Source organism: Mesoplodon mirus, assembly GCF_964341445.2.
Source record: "Mesoplodon mirus genome assembly, chromosome: 18".
NCBI lineage: Eukaryota > Metazoa > Chordata > Mammalia > Artiodactyla > Ziphiidae > Mesoplodon > Mesoplodon mirus.
The window spans coordinates 49,914,656-49,937,967 of record NC_138994.1 but is presented as its reverse complement, the minus strand read 5'-3'; the positions used below and the strand labels follow the sequence as shown (position 1 = coordinate 49,937,967).

The following is a 23,312-nucleotide window of genomic DNA, read 5'->3' as shown; positions in this document are numbered from 1 at the left end:
TAGTGTGAATGTCTCTATATTTCCCCATTAAGCTTGATGTTGGCTTTTAGGCTGACTCAAATGTACTATTATCCCATGTTAAATAAGTATGTGCCTATTCTTATTATATTGAGCATTTTTATCTGAAATGGTTTTTTAATTTTAGCAAATGCACCATTTTTATAATAACTATCTGAAATGGTTTTTTAATTTTAGCAAATGCACCATTTTTATAATAACAGTAAAATTATTTTTCAAAAATTCTTTCCACATTAAAAGGATTTAAATATTTTAATTCAACAAGTGAAATAAAGAAGAACAGTAGCCATAAAACCATGGAGATGGTAATTTAAACAAGAACAGAAAAATGCTTAATTTATACTATTTAAACTTCATCACTACTTAAATTTCATTCATTACATTAGTATAATATCTCATTTCAGCATCTACAATTTTAACAAATGCTTGGAAAGTTTTTTGTTCAGAAACAGATGCTGGTCTGACAGAAACACATTTAAAAATATTCTTTTTCTGGTCATAGTTTCCAACACACCTAAGAACTCGGCCTCTAATCAGTCTTGGAAGTTCACGATCCTGTTTTAAAAAAAATAAATATCAATAAAGTTATTTATTACTTCATTTGAATTTCAATTTTTTAAACTAATAATATGATCAACTAAATATGAATCACTCCAAAATGCTATAATTCCCTTACCTCATTTAGGGCCCCACTGCGACAAGACCATAATAGCTAGTTGTAAATGGGTGCCCTGACACAGAAGACCTTCACTTGGGTAGGGCTTCTTACAAGCTAGTGAGCTGCTTCTTAAAAGACTGAATAATTCCCAATATAATGGCACATGAATATTCACTTCTATTAGACTTCCAGAGTTCCACTTTCAGTAGATAACAGACTAGGTAGTTCAGACCAACTTTCCCACTAAAAACAACTAGAACACCTGGATAGAATATTTATTTTAAAATATCCTCATAGACACCAGAGAGATAAAAGGCAGTGAGGAGTTACAGAGACCCCATCTGGGAGAGGATAGGAGTCCAGAATGGGGCCTGATATTTGGGGATGCTTTACCCCCTGAGGTATCTGCTAATTACAGTCAGGGCAATTTGAGAGTCTAAGAGACTTAGCAGAGCTGTTGACAGCTCATAGGGCTAGGAGAAAAAATGGACTCCAGGGTCCCCCAAAGAAAAGAGATTCTGGTAACCACCCCGCCCCCACCCCAGGCTTAGGGTTGGGAGACTCAAAAGGGTTGTGCCCTAATGGGACTAGTAAGCCAGAAAAAGACCAGCCAGCTCCAAATCCTCTCAGTCATGAATAAAATTATTCTGAGATTTCTTTTGCTAAACAGTCATAAGAAGCACTAACTATAAAGGAAAATGTTGATGATTGCTAAAGGACCATATTAAAGTGAAGATTTTCTTTTCCTCAAAAGCCACTACTAAGACTGAAAGAGCAAACCACAGAGTATGAGAAGATATTTGCAATGTACATAATAGACAAAGAACTTGTACTCAGAATAGTTTTTTCAAAAACTCCTATAAATCAATAAGGAAAAAAATAATTCAACAGAAAAAAATTACAAGAGGCCTGAACAGATTTTTCAAAAGAAGACATCTAAATGGCCAGTAAACATCAAAGTGCTGAACCTCATTAGTCACCAGGGAATTGGAGAGAAATGAGATTGCACAAAACATACCCACTAGAATGGCTAAAATAAAAAACAATGACTACTGGGCCTCCCTGGTGGCGCAGTGGTTGAGAGTCCGCCTGCCGATGCAGGGGATACGGGTTCGTGCCCTGGTCTGGGAGGATCCCATATGCCGCGGAGCGGCTGGGCCCGTGAGCCATGGCCGCTGGGCCTGCGCATCCGGAGCCTGTGCTCCGCAACGGGAGAGGCCACAACAGTGAGAGGCCCGCATACCGCAAAAAGAAAAAAAAAAAAAAAAAAAAAAACAATGACTACTAAATGTTGATAAGAATGCAGAGAAACTACAACTCTCCTATGCTGATTGTGAGTACGTAAACTGTTACAACCCTTTGGAAAATTCTTTGGCAATAACTACTGTATTAGAACATACAAATGCACTACAATTCAGCAGTTTTACTTCTAGGTATATACCCAACAGAAAGGCATGCATGTGCACAACAAGAGACATATATAAGAATGTTCACAGAATATTATTAATAATAAAAAAAAACCCAGGAAACAACCAAGATGCCCACCAATAGTAGAATAGAAAACTAAATTGTGATATATTCATACAAAAGAATATTGTACATAGAAATATAAATGAACTTTAGCTACATGCAACAACACAGATGTATCTTATATTGTGTTGAATGAAAGAAACCAGACATAAGATGTACCACATGATACTATTTATATAAAGTTCAAAAACAGGCAGAATTAATTTATGATATTAAAAGTCACAATAGTGGTTACTTGTAGGCAGAAAACAAGAGGGAGTGAATGGGAAGAGGCACAAGGATGCTAGGGTGATAGCAATGTTCTATTTCTTAACCTTGGTAATGTTCACTTTGTGATTACCTTCATGGAATTGTACAGTTATGATTTGTGCATTTTTCTGTATATGTTATATTTTAATAAAAGTTTTTAAAAAACTTATCAGACTAGAGAAAAATAATAAGCTTTCAAGATATTACAAAAATTAATAACATGACACCTACTATTTCTTGATCATCTGCTATGTGTCAGATGCTATACATTCATATATTTTATTATCTAATCTCCAAAACAACCTTTCAAAGTAGGAATTAGTCTCCCCAATTTACAGATTAAAAAACTGATGCTCAAGGAGCTTAAGGAGCTCACTCAAGGTCATACAGCTAATAAATGGTGGAGTATAAATTGGAATCCAAGTGTGATTTCAGAATTAAGCCGAATTTCAGAATTAATGCCAAACTCTTTTACAAAGTATGTGAGTCTTATAAGGTTTCCAGCCTCCTTTGTTACCAAGCTCTTCCCTACGTCCCAGCCCACTCTCTCTGCATTCCCCCAAGTTCATAACCACTACCCTTACCCCCATCACTTACTAACTCTACACTCCGGTAATTGTAAACTACTTGCAGTTTCCTGAACAATCCAGGCTCTATCTGAGCTTCACGTCTTTACATGTGCTGCTCCATCACCTTAGAATGTGTTCGTCCAACCTCTTCCCCCACCTCCCAACACTTTGGCTTAGTTCATTAGACCTTAAATATCTAAGACAAGACTACATTCTTCAAAAATCTTTCCCTGATCTGACCCATCCTCCCTATCTACTTCTATAGCACCCTGCACACACCGCTTGTCATACCATTTATCATACCACAGTGTAACATTTATGTTTCTGTCTTTCTGAGATTATAAACTCTTTGAGAGAAAGAGCCATTTACCACTTTTATTCCACTTTGTATCCCCTGCATCTAGCACAGTGCCTGGCACATAGTAGCCCTCCATTTCAGTTGAACAAATAAATAATTTTTTTTTTTTTTTTTCTCCCGTACGCGGGCCTCTCACTGTTGTGGCCTCTCCCGTTGCGGAGCACAGGCTCCGGATGCGCAGGCCCAGCGACCATGGCTCACGGGCCCAGCCGCTCCGCGGCACATGGGATCCTCCCAGACCGGGGCACGAACCCGTATCCCCTGCATCGGCAGGCGGACTCTCAACCACTGCGCCACCAGGGAGGCCCACAAATAAATAATTTTAATATCATAATTAAAACCAAACAAAATGTTGAAAGTACCACTAAATCATTAACAGAATTTCTACTACAGTTGAATTATAGCTTGCATTTGTATGTTTTTGTTGGCATAGGCTTTGCAAAGAATACTTAAACAGATACTCACTATTTCATAAAATACACAAGGCAGAGTATTTTTCCCATCTCTCAGAAGAAAAGTCTTTGAACAATATGGGCCAGGTGTAACAGCTGAATCGAGAACAGCTAAGCAACATTGAAATAGAGGGGGAAAAAATCAGTGTTGGTAAAAGGCAAATAAAGTTTAACAAAGAGAAGTTGATATTTAAATAGCTATTCCCACACCAACCTCTCATAGTTTTGTTTATACATTAATAAGAAAACATCTTGAGGGAAAGATATTCCTGAAACTGTTTTATTCTAAGGAAAGCAAAATTTCTGGCCCTCTCCAACCTAGGATCAGGTTATATGACAAAGTTTATACAACTGACAATAGCTGGCCATCTGAAGCTTTTTTCTTTGAATGTGTTTGATGGAGTGGTTAAATCCTCAGACCAGTCTACTACATTATAGTATACAAAATACACAAATATAACAAATAAACATCATGGTTTAATGAAAAAAAAAGCATTGAATTAGAATCAGAAGTCATGCAATTGAGTCTCAGTTCTTCAACTTACTAACTCACTGTTTAACCTCTTTCAAATCTGTTTCATCTATAAAATTCAAATGATAATTCATGTTTATCTCAAGAAATTACTATCAAATGAGACCATTATTCATTCCTTTAATAACCATCTATTAGGTACTAATAGTGAACATTTGTTATTTTGAGGTCAGCCTCCATTTCCCCTAATAATACCCAGATTTTCCTTTAGGAAATCTCTCCTATGCCATTCTTAGCCATATGATTTGGATGGGATTTGTCCCCACCCCTAGACCCAGGAGTAACCTGAGACTGATGTAAGCCAGTCAATGTACCCCCTTCCTCAGCTACAGAGCTCAGGGTTGCAGCGATGGGCTTGTTGCCCAGTCAGAAATGATATGCAAGGGGTCATTTGCTAGTTTCTGGGAAAGAGCAACCAGAAGAAACTATCAAAGAATGTGACTGTGGTATAAGGAAGAATGTGTGGTATAGAGAATTTTGATAATCTTCTTAATGTCATAAGGGAAGAGTCAGAAGCTGCTGGAGAGACCATAATTGGAGCCTCAGGATGAAGCCAACACTAACAGGATAGAAAGATGGCTAAATCTCAAAAACATAATGCTGGATGAAAATGTAAACTCTATATTTTAAAACACATAAAACAGTAAATAAATATATATAAATTTATGAAATCAGATGTATAGAGTAAAATTATAAAAGCATGGAAAGGAAAGATACCATAGTGATTATCTCTAGAGAAGAAGAAAAATGGATAGCGGTTTTCAAAGATATCTATAACATAGATAGGTGGATATTTATTCTCTGTATTTTTCTGTATGTTTAGAATATTTGTGACCGCCTGGAGGGGTGGGATAGGGAGGGTGGGAGGAAGGGAGACGCAAGAGGGAAGGGATATGGGAACAGATGTATATGTATAACTGATTCACTTTGTTATAAAGCAGAAACTAACATACCATTGTAAAGCAATTATACTCCAATAAAGTTGTAAAAAAAATTTCATAATTTAAATTAAATATTTTATTTAACCTATGGAAAGAAATATGTTTTGAATCTCTACTTCTTGTTTATCTCTTCAGTCTAAGTAAAATTAAATTCCAGAAACATTTTACAAAACTCTCCTCCCTTTTAAATATTAATTTAGAAAACAGGCTAATTGTAGGGTGTTTACTTATATCAGTAAAGGATTCTTCACAAATGTTCTTTCAGAGTATTTGATTTATAATTTAACTTATACACAAAATTACTACTGGATTTAGTGTAATATAGTAGAAAGAACACTCTATTGAGAATAAGAAGACTTGGGGTCTAGATCCATTTCTGCTGCTAACTAGCATTATGATTTTTAGTCAAGTCTATTTTAATTGTTTGCCTCACTTCCTCACCTACCTCAAGGGTTGGGTTAGATTACTTTTAAGAATCTTTCCATTTTTGACATTATGAATTAGAATTCTTCTACCATGAATAATCAAATACATCTTATGTCACACAAATCTATGACAGATATAGGAACTGAAGAAAATCCTAATAAACCGTAATCTCCTTTTATAAAATTTTATTTAAGATCCCCTAGGTATTCCTATTAACATTCAAAATTATTGTCCAAATAGTATTACTGAAGTATTTTTGAAGTAGTATACCTACCTAATATTTCAAAAAGAAGTACAGTTTTCTGTGCACGTTCACACCAATACTTCATGCTTTCAATAACTGCAGATATAATTCTTAAAGAATTCTCTTTCTCCTTAAGCTTTAACTGATACAATGATGCTTCCTTTTGAAAAAATGAAAACATAGCATTAGAAAAACCTGTCATTTTTTTCATCATACTCATTCACTTTTCTATGTAAAGATTCTAGGTCCTTATAATAGGCAAATGTGTAAAATATGTTAAAAGACTATGTAAAATACATAAAAGGAACTATTGACAATTTTAGTACAGTTACTCCCCTAAATTAAAGGCATCATTAGTACTTTATAAAGGAGGAGAAACTAGAATGCACTTGGAGAAAATTAATCAAGAGGATTATTATTTTTCTTTTTATCTCTGTTTTATATGGGCATTTATTTACTCATTCGTCGATTCTTTGAATATTTTTAAAGCATCATGTGCCAATCCTGTGATAAACACAGGTGAGTAAAACACAATTCTTTTCCCTAATATGCTCACACTCATAAGAGGGAACCCAGACACATTCATTCATTCCAAAAGTATTTATTGGCACCTACTATGTGCCAAACATAGCTAATGAGGAAATAGTACTGAACAAAACAGACTATCTACCTTCAGAGACTGTACAGTCTAATAGGGGATTCAGAAAATAAATAAATATAGAATGTCAGGAACTGCTATATCCTATGCATTAAAAAACACAGGATAAAAGGATAAAAAGAGACAGGGATTATTATTTTAAATAGGTTGTTGAGTGAGGACTGAGTGAACAGCAAGTGTAAAGGCCTTGAGATGGGAATGTGTTTCGCATTTTTAAAGATCAACTAAATGGGTGGAATGGCCAAGATGGCAGAGCAGGAAGACCCTGAGCCCACCTCCTCCCATGGGCACACCGAAATTACAACTATTTACAGAGCAATTATTGATGAGAAAAACCAGAATACTAGCAGATAAGAAATTCTACAACTAAAGATATAAAGAAAGAACCACAACAAGACTAGTAGGAGGGAAGATACAAGGTATAGTCAAGACCCATACCCCCAGGGTGGGCAACCCACAAATGGGAGGTTAATTGCAATCACAGAGGACCAGGACCTGGCCTTGCCCACCAGCCTGTTGGACCAGTACTGGCATGCCTCAGGCCAAGAAAGTAGGCAGGCCTACAAGCAAGAAAGAGGAAGGAAGGCAGGGAGGGAGGGAGCAAAAGAAAGCCTGATGACATAAGGTCATACAAAAATAAAAGTTGAACTAATTAACTAAAATTTTAAAAGATCAACTAAGAATACAGTGTGCTAAGATACTAATTTTTGGGGAGGGGGCACCTTCATGAGGGCGGTGGCATATCCAAGAACACTTGATGGAACATTTTTTCCAACTACAGTTACCTTCCCTCCTCTTCCCATTCCTAATGAAGATATGAATGCTTCCTGCTGAGGATTACTGCCATAATGAGCCAGTTTACTAAGGTGACTATCATATCATTCTTGTGTACAAGGAAACAAGGTTGAGAACCACTGTGGAACATGCTATATTAGTCAGATTTCCAGAAAAAAAAATTTACCCCAGATGGCTTATTGAAAAAACTGCTTACAGGTGTATGGGCAGAATAAACATAGGGTACTTAAGCACTCAAAGACTAACAACAGTAAGAAACTTCTACCACTCCTAGGCTGAAAGGACAAGAGGAGGAAATAAAATTACCAAGCCTGTGAAATCTGGACTTACGGAGGGGCTACATCATGCAGGGACACAGCTACCACCTGAGACACAACATTTAAGCAGCGGGGGAATGGGAAAACCCAACCTCTCTCTCTACCCTTTGATGTCCTGCCTGGGACTTCCACTCCCACTGGCTGACTCCTAACAGAAGCCAGCTAATGGATCCCAGAATGATGCACTATGTAGGACCAGTCAGCCTTCCAGAACACAGACAAGGGCAGAGGATAAAGAATCTATTAGACCAGGTGGCGAGCAAGGGAAGATAGCAAACAGCCAGCACATATATGAAAGACATTTACAAAGAATGACTAGAATGAGAGGTGGAGAGAGGAAATAAGGCTGAGGCACAGGTATGGGGAAAAATATAAACCAAACCAAAGCAGAGTCATATTAGAGTGCGTTTAGAGAATTGTGAAGAGTCTGAAATGGCTGGAGCATTGAAGAATTAGTGAAATATGGAATACGAAGCTGTAAAAGTAAATAAGACCAGATTATAGAGCAGAAGTCAGCAAACTACGGCCTGCAGGCCAAGTCTAATCTGCTGTGTTTTTTGGGTAAATTTTCATTGTAACTCAGCCACACCAATTAATTTATGAATTATCTATGGCTGCTTTTAAGGTACAACAGCAGAGTTGAGTGGTATAGTTGAGTACTTGCCAGAGAGACAATATGGCCCATAAAGCCAAAAATATTTACTATCTAACCCTTTACAGAAAAAGTTTGCTGACCCCTATTAAAAAAAAAAAGTGACATATGAAGAACTTGAAGAATTTCTACAAGCAATGGGTAAACTATCATCATCTCAATAATTAGCAAACAGTGAAATTCAGAACCTGGTAGGAAATTCTAAAGCAACTCTGGAAAGAAGCAGCCATTCACAACCTCTAAGAAAATATTTTGGACACTAACATATCTACTCCAATAGAACTAGGTATTTGTGCTAATCAAGTAATGTACACCAGGGGAGTGATTTCAAATGCTCTTATCTCTGTAATTTTCTAAATACTTATCTCATTTTTTTAATGTAAATACAAAAATGCAAATAATATTTAAAAGTTTACCTTGAGGGTGTTTTCTTCTGGAAAACCATCCGACATTTTTTTCTTAAATTGATTTTGTTGAAAATTCAGCTTAAATGCCTGTGATGCACCGTTTTTGTCTAGACTTCTCATTGTGGAGCCAGGTATTTTTGACCAATGTGTTTGTGTGAGTACTTCACTTTCTCTTTGGTAAGATAAGTTAGTAGATTCAGATACTCTTAATTGTTTCCATTGTTGAGCTCCCAAATTCACTGGACATGAATTTATTCCATTATTTGTCATTAGATTTGTTCTTTTGCACTGAGGCTTAAAATCATTTCTATCCCAAGTTTTTAAAGTGGTATTTTTGTTGCCATCTCTGTAGCTGAAATAGTTTTGTTTTTTAAATTAGTATTAATTTTGTTTCTATATACTTTTTCTTAAGTGAAAGAAAATTATTAATGAAAATTTGCATTTACATGGTAATTTGTGGTTTATAAACTACTTTGTAATTACTGACCAGTTAGAAATTCCAAATACATCATCACGACAACCCTACAATATACTATACCTCTCTTGGTGAGGAAACTGAGTCTTGAGGAGGAAGTAACTTGCCCAAAGTCATATAGCAAGTTACTGACAATCCAAAACCCAGAGAATCCTAGTCTCCCAACTCAAAGTCCAGTGCCATAGAGCATATTTCTAAATTATACAAGCGTTCATATGACAGTGGTTATGAACCCTCAGGGGACACGGCAGTGAAAGCGCCCAGTCCTAATCACCGGCCCACCAGGGAACTCCCTGCTTCCTTTTTCATACATTTATTTTTTAATTTTCTACAAAGTAAAATTTTCAAAAGTTAAACTATTACTCGTCAGTGATTTTAAATCACAAGGAAAATAGATATAGACAGGGTAGATAGCTGTTTGATTAGAAATTTTGTACTTTTACTGTGTAGCTTAAAAGCCCTACTTATGGGGCCTCCCTGGTGGCGCAGTGGTTGAGAGTCCGCCTGCCGATGCAGGGGATACGGGTTCGTGCCCCGGTCTGGGAGGATCCCATATGCCGCGGAGCGGCTGGGCCCGTGAGCCATGGCCGCTGAGCCTGTGCGTCCGGAGCCTGTGCTCCGCAACGGGAGAGGCCACAACAGTGAGAGGCCCGCGTACAGCAAAAAAAAAAAAAAAAAAAAAAAAAAAACCCTACTTATGAATATGTTTCAGCATTTACTAGCTACATTAACCTAAGTGAGCCGTACCAGTTCATCAGAACATGATGTTAATGAGGCCAAAATCAAAAGTATAATTTCTGAGCAGGCTAGTTAAGAGTTCCACAGGGAAAAACTAGTCTCAGTCACAAATGCTTATTCCTGAAAAAATTTACTAAAAATACCACAAGTACCACAAGAGGGCAAACAATGCAACCCATACCTTGTTAGGGAAAATAATCCAAGAAAAAGTCTAGGTTCCCTAGACCAGATTATATAGGACCTGAAGCTTGTATAATTTAGGGAGCTTTCGTAAGTAAATTAGGTACAAAATTCAGTATGAAAATAATGAGAAAAGAAATCACCACAAATAATTTAAAATTATTTTAAGTTGATAAATACCACAAACATCACAATATCCAGGAAAAACTTATTATCATTAAGTAATCACCTAATACACCTCTATAAAATTTTTTCCTACATTAATAATCTCTTCATATGACAACAATTTTATATTCAACAGAGAGAATAGAAACATAATTTTCTCCTTCCTCATGGCTGTGGAAACTACTTTTATTTTCATAGTTTAGGAAAGTTTCTTTTAGCTTTACAACTCCTTATTGGTAACAACGCATCTGTAACTTTCTCCAATGTTTTTGTTCAGGAGGTGCTCCTAGCCTGGGGAAATGCCTTGATATTTCTGTTTAAAAATGAATTAATTGATTAATGGCTATCTCTGGATCAGTGTGACTATGAATAACTTTCTTCCATTTGCTTTTTTTCTAGAATGATTATATTATTTTTATAATAAGAACAGTAGGCTATATAGAAAAAAAAGAATACTTTATCTTCCCTTAAAAACAATTTATTGAGCTTTCCTGGTGGTGCAGTGGTTAAGAATCTGCCTGCCAATGCAGGGGACACAGATTCAAGCCCTGGTCTAGGAAGATCCCACACACCGTGGAGCAACTAAGCCCATGCGCCACAACTACTGAGCCTGCGCTCTAGAGCCCGTGAGCCACAACTACTGAGTCCACGCACCACAACTACTGAAGTCCGCGTGCCTAGAGCCCGTGCTCCGCAACAAGAGAAGCCACCGCAATGAAAAGCCTGCACACCGCAACCAAGAATAGCCCCCACTCCCCACAACTAGACAAAGCCCACGCACAGCAACAAAGACCCAATGCAGCCAAAAATAAATAAATAAATAAATAAATTTATAAAAACCAATTTACTGACCTATCTAAACCTATTTGCCAGGTTGTGCCCAATTTCCAGTTTCTAAAGTCTTCACCTCTCCTCAACTGAGATTTCTTAACCATCAAGTACAATCCCAATTTCTCTAAGACCAATTATTTAAGACTAATTGTAGGAGCTTTAGTATAAAAGCTTGAAGATGTTAACATCAGTTCACCTTGCTTATTGTCTAGTATACTAATTCTGGTAAATTAAACCTATCTTAACAACTTGTCTAACAGCTTAATACCTATAAGAATAGGAGTACATTGCTCTTGCAAATTCCATGTTTCAAGAGATTCTAGACAAGGGTTATCAGGTAAAATACAGGATGCCCAGTTAAATTTGAATTTCAAATAAATAACAAATAAAATTTTAGTATAATTATGTCCCAAATATTACATGTGACATATACTAAAAAATTATTTGTCCATTACCTAAAATTCAAATTTTACTGGGCATCCTATATTTTTATTTGCTAAATCTGGCAATGTTAGCCTAGATTCTAAACCTAAGCATAGAGCCAGTTAAAAGATCTTCAACAGATTACCAACTGCCTACTTGGGTTTTCAAATGTCTTCTGCTCCTGGATTTTCTGCTGTTATATTCCAACTGTCTGACAGATCACTTATTATTTCAAATTGGAATATCCAATACTGGCTGCCTATCCAGATTACAATCCATTACCTAATTCTCTAATGTCTATCAGAATGCATTTTCTCCTAGCACTTGCAGCTGGAACTATGCCTCTGAGGACCATCTCAAACCACTGAATAGGCCTAGTTTGAAGCAGTGGTACTGAAGAAAGAACTGACTGGTCCTGAGGAAACTAGCATGAGTAATAAAAACAATACTAAATTTTTAAAAATAAAAATACTGTTTTGTTGTATTAACCACTTTATTGTTTCCCCCTTTTTAAAAAATATGGTATCTTCATCTACTAAAAGTGAAGGTGATGTTAACTTCACAGGGTTGTTGTAAGGATCATTAAAATAACATAAAGCACTAACCAATGACTGATATATGATCTGGGGCTGGTGTTGTTTTCCAATACTTTGTTTCCAAAATTATTTCTTTCAGTAGTTTGCCACTTACCCCAGAATACTAAAGTCCAACCTAAAAAAATAATCCATGTCCTTTATCTATTCATTTTTTTTGTATTGTTTAGACATTAAACTTAGATATTTCTGGCAATGACCCAGAAGTACCCTCACCATCTTTTTTTTTTTTAAATAAATTTATTTATTTTTGGCTGCATTGGGTCTTCGTTGCTGTGCACGGGCTTTCTCTAGTTGTGGTGAGCAGGGGCTACTCTTCGTTGCGGTGTGCAGGCCTCTCACTGTCGTGGCTTCTCTTGTTGCGGAGCACAGGCTCTGGGCGTGAGGGCTTCAGTAGTTGTGGCTCACGGGCTCCTGAGTGCAGGCTCAGTATTTGTGGCGCACGGGCTTGGTTGCTCCGTGGCATGTGGGGTCCTCCCGGACCAGGGCTCGAACCCGCATCTCCTGCATTGACAGGCAGACTCTTAACCACTGCGCCACCAGGGAAGCCCTACCCTCACCATCTTACCATATGCTTATGATTTCATTCTCTGTCTTTCTTTCTTATTCCATCCTATTTACCTTGGAGCTGGTTATCTTACTGGGGTAAGGCTGAGCATTCTATTTGGTTCTCAATTCCTAAATATATCCGACATTTTTTTTCATTTATTTTTTTTAACATCTTTATTGGAGTATAATTGCTTTACAATGGTGTGTTAGTTTCTGCTTTATAACAAAGTGAATCAGCTATACATATACATATATCCCCATATCTCCTCCCTCTTGTATCTCCCTCCCACCCTCCCTATCCCACCCCTCTAGGTGGTCACAAAGCACCGAGCTGATCTCCATGTGCTATGCGGCTGCTTCCTACTAGCTATTTTACAGTTGGTAGTATATATATCTGACATTTAGATACAGTTATTCTTGACTCTTTACCTATTGTCAATTAGATCATTAATAATCCACAGCAAAATTATAAATTCATGGTGATAAATCTTTACAGAAATTTCATTATAACATGAAGTATTCTTTGGAAATATAATCACTGCCAAATTTATCTATTTTTAAAGTTATATATGGCATGTTCTCTTCTTTTATAAAACACAGCTAATATCACTATAGTTAGTTATTAAGTATATAAATTTCCTAAATATAATTCTGTTTAAGAAAGAATAGATAGAGGCAGGAAGGGAGTAAAGGAGGAGATGGGAAGGAGAAGAATGAATAGAATAAGAAAAATCTTAAGTAGACTCACCTCCAACCACTCTTGCTTCTTTCAGCATTTAATTGAATAGATTTAGGCACAGAATCTTGACTTCTCAGGGGATGAGAAACTGAATGTGGTATTTGCCTTTCAAGGAAATATGTCTTATTAACTATTAATAATTTGTTCCCCAATTGAGAAATATAAAAATATAAAATATATATAGAAGAATAACATCAGTCTGTAACAGACACATACATTCATTGGTATATATTTTTCCACATACCCTGTGTTCACTGTTTTCGTTAAAGGAGGCACCTCTGGATTCATAGCTTCCCAGGCCCAATCTCAAAAGATACAAGTAATAATAGGTAAGAGTAAGATAGGGAGCATTTTTTGAAATAATTCTTTCATATTTATTTAATATGTGGGGGGAGGCAGTTGAAAGTTTGAAGGAGAAAAGGACTTGAATATATGGACATGTTCTTCAACAGTACTTTGTTGTGGAATTTGTCATACGCTGCCTTATTAATTTTTTAGATGTCTTTCTTTCCCATTGTATTCTAAGCAAGGTAATAGTTTAATCTGTATCTCTTCCACAGTCAATCCTAGTATAGCACCTTGTATTTTGTAACATAAATTCAGTGTAATCAATGTTTCTTAATCTCAACCCACAGCAAGAAATACAACGAAACCCGGAATATATACAGGCATGGTGTGCATGTGTATGCGCACATGTGTGTGTTTGAAAGAGAATATAACAATTTTACTATCAATTCTTATTCTTACTATATGATATACTGACACTTTCTATTCTATTCTTTTCTATTTTATTCTCTTCTATTTATTTTTTTAAAAGGTTGGTTATTTCCTAACCTACTAATGGATCAAGAAAAAAAATTTGAAAAACACTGATCTAGTCCTATCTCTTGCCCAATATAAGAATCTTTTTATATCTCTGACAGATAGTAATCCTGGTCAGAGTTTGAAAAGTTCAGTACTTCAGGAGGATGCACACTTCCCTATGGAACAACTCAAACTGTTATTTTTCAAGATCATCTATCATTCATGCTACTTATAAAAATATTTTAAATAGTAGAGAACTTTTTAAATGGCAGAAGATGACCACTTATGCATATCCATGTGAATTTAAAATTTTTTATCCATAAAAATAAGAATATGAAATTCATACTTCCAATTCCTCAAATGTGGAAGAAAACAAAATAACTATAGATGTAAAAGTAGATTAAGGTCTATGGTTGCACAAGGATTTTTAAATTCTAGTTGCATAAAATCCTATTAAAGATTTTTAAGTGTGTCCCCCAAAAATGTAAATGTATATAACCAGCATGTACCAAGTATATTTCAGACTGTCTGCCTGGCCATGCCTTCTTCCAGAGAGAAGTAAAAAGTAAGCAAACATTAAGACCTTTCAGCACAAACCACCACAGCTAATTGTTTCAGATATGAGAGGCTAACCATAAAGATAAATTAGGATTTCAGTGACTTCATTTAATATGAGCTGAAGCAGAGGCTCTCTGTCTCTAGAATTTGAATCGAGAGAAACAGAGGGCAGCCAATGATGGGCCCTGAGAACTAGAACTAAAAGGTTATGTTAACACCAAGGAAGAGCAATTTAGTTCACACGCCAATCGAAGCTATAAGGAAGCCAATGGGATGAAAGAGTGAAAAGCCAATAAATGAAAACAGGCAAAAATTACGTAAGAAGAGAAAAAAGACTAGGACCAAGCACTGGAAATTCCTGGGCTTCTACCCTTCCTAAGGTCTACTTTCTTCCATTTATCCCGTGTTCCCATTCACACTTATCCTTATTCCTGAAGGAACGTGAGTTTCTCCATTCTTTATCACCAAATGTTTAAGTCACAATATCTATACGTGTTTTGAAAAAGAAAAAAAAAAACTTTACAATATACGTTACTACTTCATTAGAACAAAGGCTCCAGATTTAAAATACTCCATTTAAATGCTAAGACACCCTTGTAGACAAGGAAACTCAAACTGCTGTACTGGAATGTTCAGAAAGAACCAAGTAATCCCTATAATTGGATAGTGGAAAGAAGAAAAAATAAACTTTCTATTTCCATTATAATAAAATAGAAATGGTAATTTTCTATAATCCTATTTCTTATTTTCTGAAAATTTTCACCTTATTTTCTTACCTGTTGGTAGAGGAGGGAAATCATAACTGTCAGAAGCAGTACTGATACCTGGATCATTTTTAAGTGGATTGGATGTTAATGGCTGTCTATTCCTCTTTTTCTGATTGAACAATGGTACGGGCAAACAGCCTAAATTGAATGTACCGATAAATAAGTACATAATAGGCAAATAGTCAGATCTAGTTATAGACTAATTACTAGTACATAATAATACACGATTTGAATTTGTCTGCTTCTATACATTAATTTTATATTTATTACAGATATATTTCTATAGATTTGGAATTTTTTTACACTTTTTAAGATCCCAAATAGCCTTATTTGTATCTCTAAAAACTCCTTTCTTGTTCTATGTTGACACTGCCTTAATTCCTCTTGTTTGGCAGTAATTCCCATCTCCTCCCTCATCCCCCTACCCTTTCCAAATCCACTTTTTGTTTTCCTTACTTCCCTCCTGTGCTTGCTTATCACCATATCAACTGGAGGGGACACTTCAAGTACAATAGAGGTAAGGGAGAACCAAAATTTGACCCATTTTAGGCTTTCCAAAACCCTAACCACTGACTATGGTAGCATACCCTTTAAGGCCATGGTTCTCAAACTTTAGTTTGACTAAGATTTATCTGTGGTTATGCTTAACATGCCAGTTCCTAGACCCCACCCTCATAGATTTTATTTCAATCGACTTGCTTTGGAAACCAAAACTCTGCAATTTCAACAAGAACTCCTGGTGTCTGTAATGCATATTTTCTGTGGATCATTTTGAGAATGCCTTAAGAGTGATAGTAATAAATCCAAATGAGAATAAATACTACTCCAAACCCTCCAGTTGAGGGACCTGGGATCTCAAGTCAAGTCAAAAGTCAGAACACTAAAACTAGAAGGGATCTCAGAGGAAAAAGAGGTCCAAAAAGCTTACACATTGCCACGGTGAAAAACCTAGATAGGGCCCACACTTCCTAACTCTCAGTTCAGATATCTTGCCACTATACCATACTCTAGTTGGTCCATCAACACTTAAACTTACATAAGAATATAGACTCTGGTAACTGTCTGATGAATGGCTGGGAAAATGATGTGGGCTCTGGAATCAGACTGAATTTGAATTACAACTTCAAAGCAGGTTTCAATTACAATTTTAAAGTACAAACTACGGCTATTTCCTTAAACTCATTGTGCCAATATGGCATATAGTGAGAGGCAGAATAACATAGTGATTAAAAGAATGGAGTCTAGGTTCAAATCCTGGCTCTTACACTTCATAAATTACTTATTTAACCTCTTTGTGCCTTCGTTTCTCATCTAGAAAACAGGGATGATAATAATAACTCTCTCAGAGTTAAATAAATTAACATATAATTAAATGCCCAGAATACAGTACACCCCCCATAAATAATAGCTATTATTATCTTCATTGTGCATTATCATCATTCCTTTGGTTCTCTTCATTCTTGCCCTCTGTCCTTATACTAACAAATTGGGAAAGCAGAAATGGCAGGGGAAGCTATTAGGAAAACAGAAGCACTTCTGAAAATATTTTAAATAGTCACAAATAAAAATTAAAATATTATTAATTTCCTTATTTTCAGCTTAAAAAGCACAAAACAACTCAAGCACATGGGATTTGTAGAAAGAATACAAGAGTAAATCCAGGAAAGTCTGATTTTACTTCCACCTAAGCCACTAAGTGTTTCGTCTTGAGTAAGTTATTTTACTTCCTTTGACCTAAAAAGTAAAGAGGCTAGACTATATGTTCATTCTTTTTAAAAGTTCCTTCCAAAATGTTGCATCTATATACTATACAAGGCTTACATAGTATATACAAACCATAGAAATTTTAAAAATAAAAGTCAATACCTGCTGTATTTCGAGTTGAATTTTCATTTATGTTTCTCTTCATTTCCTTCAATATCAAAGTCTATAATTTTTTCTTTAGTGCTCCAACTTTACAACATGAAGTTGTTCGACTAAACCTTCAAAGAAATAAATGTATACCTTGTATTGTATCAGCAACAAAATCAAGTTCTCAGCCTAGTAATTACTGAAATTATGGTTTAAACCTATGGTTTCAAACCTGATAATGTAAACTCTCTGCCAGACTTTTGCTTTCTGAGTAAGAATTTACAGCATAATCCATTTTTCCAAATCTGTTTGAAATAAGACTAGTGTGGCTATAATCTTGCTTCCTAAACATAAGTGGATTTTCACAGAGTCTACATAATTTATTTCAGAATCAAGGACCCACAATGAGAATAATTCTGAACCAGATCTACAAAGAGGGAGAGGGGCTACAACATTGGCAAACATACTTACAAGGCCAGGGAGGAAACATACACAATTGAACTAGCCATGTGAGAACGTATTCTGTGTCTCACTTTTAAAACACTGTGCAGATCATCTGCTTTGGCCATTAGTTTGAGATCCCTGGATTACATAATGCCAAAGACTAAGGCCTCACTTAATATCCAGAATAATTGTACTGATAAGTTTCCACTCCGTTTCTATAATTTAAACAAGTGAACTAAGATTTTTTTGTTCTTTCTTTTACCACAGAATTTCTGTTGTAGTTTTTTCCATGTTTAGCCTCTTATATTTTGATCCCAATTTAATTCAATAAATACTTGCCTATTTCATGAAAAGGTAAGATTCAAACCTAAATAAGATCATTTCTGCTCCCAAGTTCTCTGCCCCATGAGACAAACAGACATGAACACCACTGAGTAACAATGCAAATCATACTGAGGTACATATTAATTTCCAAATATCGTTTCTAGAAATAAAACTTGGGAAACATGAGGTCAGGGGCTGCCCCTGCTTTGTTTCCACAGATTGGTCTTGAACCTGGATACAGTATGCCCGTTAGAAAATATTCCTGATGCCGTTCTAGGAACCAAAACAAGGTTACGTGACCTTTTCTCAGCCCAGAAACACCAACGCAACACACATCCTGAGCTTAGAGGGGGACGACAAGAGACTCAGGCAAACAAAAGCGCCACATCCTCCCCTGGACCACCGACCCTGGGGGCAGGGACCCTGAGGTGCCCCCCACTCCGGCTTCCCACTGGACCCTAATTACATTACGGCGGGTGGTGACATCGATGTGCAGAAAGTTTGCTCAATGCGCACACACGCACACACCCCGCCCGAAAGACCGTTGCCTCAGAAGGAGGCCGTCGGGCCTACTTGGGCGCCTCTTGGGGAAAAAACATCAAGCTCCAGTCAGGGCTCATGTTCTCTTCCAATGATCTCTCCTGACCCAGGGATCGCGGCAGTTTGGTAACTAGGGCCCACACAGACTCTTTCCCTTCTTGGCCCTCCTGCCATACGACACGCAACTTTAACCTTCAGGTTCCTCGCCTCCGTCAACCGTCAGCCTGTCAGCCCAGTCAGCAACCACCAGCCGCCTTCCCGGCGCCGAAAAAGTGCGGAAGTCGTGCTCTGCGCATGCACGGCCCCGCCGGCGCGCCACCGCCGGCGTCGGCGCAGGCGCAGAGGCCACCACCTGGGGGTCGGCGACGTGGCGTCGTGCCTTTTGTGGACAAACAGGGAAGGACACGCACCCGTTTTCCCTGGTACGGAACCATGAACGCTTCTCCCCTTGCGTTCTCATACTGTTGGGTACATGGCACAAGGATGGCTCTATCCCTTTGGAGTTTTGCCCAGAGAGGGACAGGCCTGCTCAGCCAACCTTCGCCCCAGCTTCATCAGGAAGTTAGGCCAGAGCTGGTCGCCCAACCCCGTTCCCACACTCCGAAGTCATTTCTTAGGTCTAGACGTCAGTTTGTGAGATGCTGGTGGCACCCCAGAGTGTGCCTAGAATAGGATGACTCAAAAGCCACAGGCCTCAAAGCCAGGTCAGAGGGGTCTTCCTTTGTCTGGCTGAGAGTCTGAGTGAGGTCAAGCAGACGGGGCATTGGAGTCACCAAGAGGCTGGGAGAGCTGAGGCCTGGGTTTAGATGACAGTCCCACAAGGCCAAGCGTGGTCAGGAAGGCAGGGCCAGTGCTGCACAAGCTAGGGAAGGGAAGGAGTACATACCTTAGAGACCTAGGACCCCAGAGAGGAAAGGGAAGGTGCAGTGACCTGGGCTCTGGCCCTCGGCCATTAGACTGCCCCTCTCTGGCCCTTTGATCTCCGGCACGTTACCCCCTCTAAACCTACATTTCCTTCCTCAGTAAAATAGCAATAATAATACTTAATTGCCCTGAAGATGCTAAAAGAGAAAATGAACAGTTCTGACACACAGTAAGTGCTCAATAAATGTTAGCCCTTATTTAATAACAGTAGCTGCCATTTATTGAGTACTTACTGGAGGCCAGGAATAATAATTCTACTTCTGTCTGGGTTCAAAGCCCATTTTTTTGTTGTCACCCTACCTTCTGACCATTTGAAGACTGGGGTAGGTGAAGGGAAGAGTTGCAAAGGGACCCAGAGATAAAGGGAATGTTGTTAGTGAAGTCCTAAGACTATGAGACCGTGAGACTTATCAGTAGTTTCTTTGAAGATTAGGTCAAATAAAAGAGAATGTTGGAAGATAGGATTAGAGGTAGATTGAGACCAGATAATAAAAGATCTTGAGGGCTTCCCTGGTGGCACAGTGGTGGAGAGTCCGCCTGCTGATGCAGGGGACACGGGTTCGTGCCCCGGTCCGGGAAGATCCCACATGCCGCGGAGCGGCTGGGCCTGTGAGCCATGGCCGCTGAGCCTGTGCATCCGGAGCCTGTGCTCCGCAGCAGGAGAGGCCATAACAGTGAGAGGCCCGTGTACCGCAAAAAAAAAAAAAAAAAAAAAAAAGATCTTGAATGCCAAACTAAGGAATAAGTCTGAAGGAATAAGGTCTTCGTTTAATTTGGAAAAGAGAAGACTTCACACAATAATATGTCTGAAAAAACTTGTCTTCATGGTTCCAGAGAGATTTTCAAAAAAATGAGTAAAAACTTCAAGGAAGCAGATTTTGACCTGATATATACATATGTACACACACACATATGTTAACACCCATCTACCCCCCAAAATAGATTTCTCATTGAAACAGAAGGACTTTAAACCCACTATGAGCAACATCCTGAGCTACATCTGTAAGGACTGCAGAAGTGGAATCTTTGCTAGCAGTTTATAAACCTATCTGTTCTATCACTATCTTGTTCTGATTATCATTTATTTATTTCCACCTAGAAAGTTATTCTGGGTGGATGACAGCTATAGAACCACAGAGGAATAAAAAATTAAAATAGTAAGAGTAGTTCGATTACATGACTGCTGGACAACCACACTGTGTATGAGACGCTTTATGTGTCGTAGTGGAGATAAGACCCTCTCTATCCCCCAGTCATACTATTTTGGAAACAACTCTGCCTTAAATTTGTCTCCTACAAATTTTCTGACATTGATCAATTGGACAGCCATGACTATGACAAATTTATTCTCCCTTTTTTTAAAGTATATTATTTTACTAATAAATCAGGCACCAGCATCCCTACAAAACATTTGTAGTACTGGAAGTCAGGCTTATTTTTTTTAAGTACTTCAAAACATTAAATATTCAACCTAATTGTGAGATAGTGACAACTAGAAAGGGTCTCACTTTGTATACTATGAGTTCTCTGAATTCTCAGAAAGAACTAGACTAATAAGAATTTGTATTTTTTGTAGGGCTCAAATACTTAGTGCGCTTTGGGAAACAGGGAGTTAAAAATCTTTCGGAAGTTAACTTGGTATAAGAGTATGAAAAGCCTCTGTTGCTCTAGTTCTAAGGAAATGCTCTCCTTTTTTTCTAATAAAGCTTTCCGCAGAAGACAAACTCTGTACACAATAAACAGGGTAAGTATAGGAAAGAATTACTACAATTCATTAACTCTTTAAAAAGTTATTCATTTTGACATGTAAGGGAAACTTTATTTATGAATGTTAGATGTGCTTCAGAGTGCTGTTCTGTTAAAATTCCATAAAACAAGCCTCAAAATGCAAGTCATTTGTGCCAGTTGCAAGTACATAGCTGAAGCAGCATTTCCAGAGAGACTAGGGCAAAGGACAGAACTAACCACAAATTGGCAGAAAAGAAACGAAACATAATCGAGTGTTAATAATTCACCATAGTTACTGCTCTTAAAACCAAAGTAACTAAACAATACGACTGTCATCTGTTTACATTTATGCTTGTTTTCTGCATCTCTACAATGAAGTGTTCAGTGTACACGGATGTGGGCAAAAAATCAAAGGCTGCAGGGCTTTATCTGAAATTAGAACAGTAATTTTAACGTGTACGTTTTGATTTTATTATTATGCTTTCTCTATCTGCATTATAATCTCTTAAAGGAAGAACACAAGTATTGGTTTATTAAATATTTTGAAGCATTCACATTTTATATTTCCATCATGTGTTTGTTTGTAAGCTTGTTTGTTTCCTGAGTACATTGTAGTGACTGTTCATGTGAATTCAGAAAGAGCAAAATTAGAACTTTGGAGAAAGCCAAAAATAACAGGGAACACCCTTTTGTTCTGTGAAAAACATTGGGCTTAGATTCAGCAAACCTAGATCTCAGGCCTAGTTTTCTCCTGGAAGCTCGGGAAATTTAACCAAGTTACTTAACCTCTTTTTTCTCTACCTCTGCAATGGGGATGTCAATACCTAACCTATCCTATCTCATAAAGTGGATATGTGAATAAACTGAGATAACATATGCGGAAAAACATTATAAATTGAACTACTCTGCAGTTGTAATGAATTACTCTTGTCGTACCCCTTTCAAACAATCTCCCATTACTAGCACATAGTGTTTTCAGTACTTGAACATGTTTGACTTTCTGGATGATTGAGCATGAAATCAAATCGGATTTGGCTCAGAGTCATTTCTGCAAAGGGATGTAATCATCTTAGTACAGTATTCTGGATAGTTTCCCCTAATAAGACCCCCTCTTGAGTAACACATTCCAGTGGAGAGTCTCTGTTGCCAGTAAGTTAGGCTGTGTCCATATAAACTCATATAATCTGGTTGGTATATATAGCATGCCCCAAGACATTTTCAGGCATTACAAAGTCTTGAAAATGACTAACAGTTGTTTTTCCTTTAGTATTTGGGCAAAAAGTGAGGAAGATCCCTAAGCAAGTCGACATAGAATTACTAATAACTTCATGAGAAAGAAATGACAGCATGTTTCAAAGTAGCTTTTTAAGACCCAGTGATCATTGATTTGGTTCTTGCATCTCTGACCATGAAAAAGCATTCTGAAAGAAAGGACAGTGGTTCCAGAGGAGGTCTCTGAAGATCTGCCATTGGCTGTTTATAGAGATGGAATTCAAATGCCCTCAGATGATAAAACAGGGCCTGAACTCGTTTCAGAGAAGAAATGGTTTAAAGTGGAAACATAAATATTGAATAATAACTGGCATACTATAGACCTTTTCTTTATTTTTTATATTTTTGAGGATAAGAAAAGTGTAATCTATTTTTACGACTACAAATAGTCATGAAAGCACCATTAGAAGACATTCTAGCTGAAGAGAAAACAGAAGTTTTGCATTAGTGTGAGATGTTAATTTATTATTGCATTTAGGTCTACCGACCATTTGAGGGAGTTAGAAGTTAAACAGCTGTATCTCTAGTTGATCTCTGCATATTTTAATCCAAATATGGTAAAGGGCAGGGCTAAATAAGGGAGTGTTCTTATAATAAACAG

At 37.3% G+C, this 23,312-nt stretch overlaps 1 protein-coding gene across 3 annotated transcripts; it reads right to left on the bottom strand.

Annotated features, from left to right (window-relative positions):
• Positions 1 to 381: 381 nt before the first annotated feature.
• Positions 382 to 17,573, bottom strand: SPATA22 (spermatogenesis associated 22; the record flags this gene model as incomplete). 3 transcript variants are annotated; one of them, XM_082604158.1, is made up of 8 exons in its annotated part: positions 17,495 to 17,573; positions 15,638 to 15,766; positions 13,744 to 13,804; positions 13,509 to 13,604; positions 8,816 to 9,158; positions 6,008 to 6,137; positions 3,848 to 3,945; positions 382 to 573 (listed from the first exon to the last, which is right to left on the bottom strand). In XM_082604158.1, the coding sequence occupies exons 1-8, from the start codon at positions 17,535 to 17,537 to the stop codon at positions 382 to 384; spliced, it is 1,092 nt and encodes a 363-aa protein (XP_082460284.1). In that variant the 5' UTR covers positions 17,538 to 17,573. The 3 variants fall into 3 exon arrangements, with proteins under 3 accessions (XP_082460284.1, XP_082460285.1, XP_082460286.1); XM_082604159.1 differs by having other exon boundaries at positions 15,686 to 15,766; XM_082604160.1 differs by lacking the exon at positions 15,638 to 15,766 and having other exon boundaries at positions 17,495 to 17,566.
• Between the last annotated feature and the right edge of the window lie 5,739 nt (positions 17,574 to 23,312).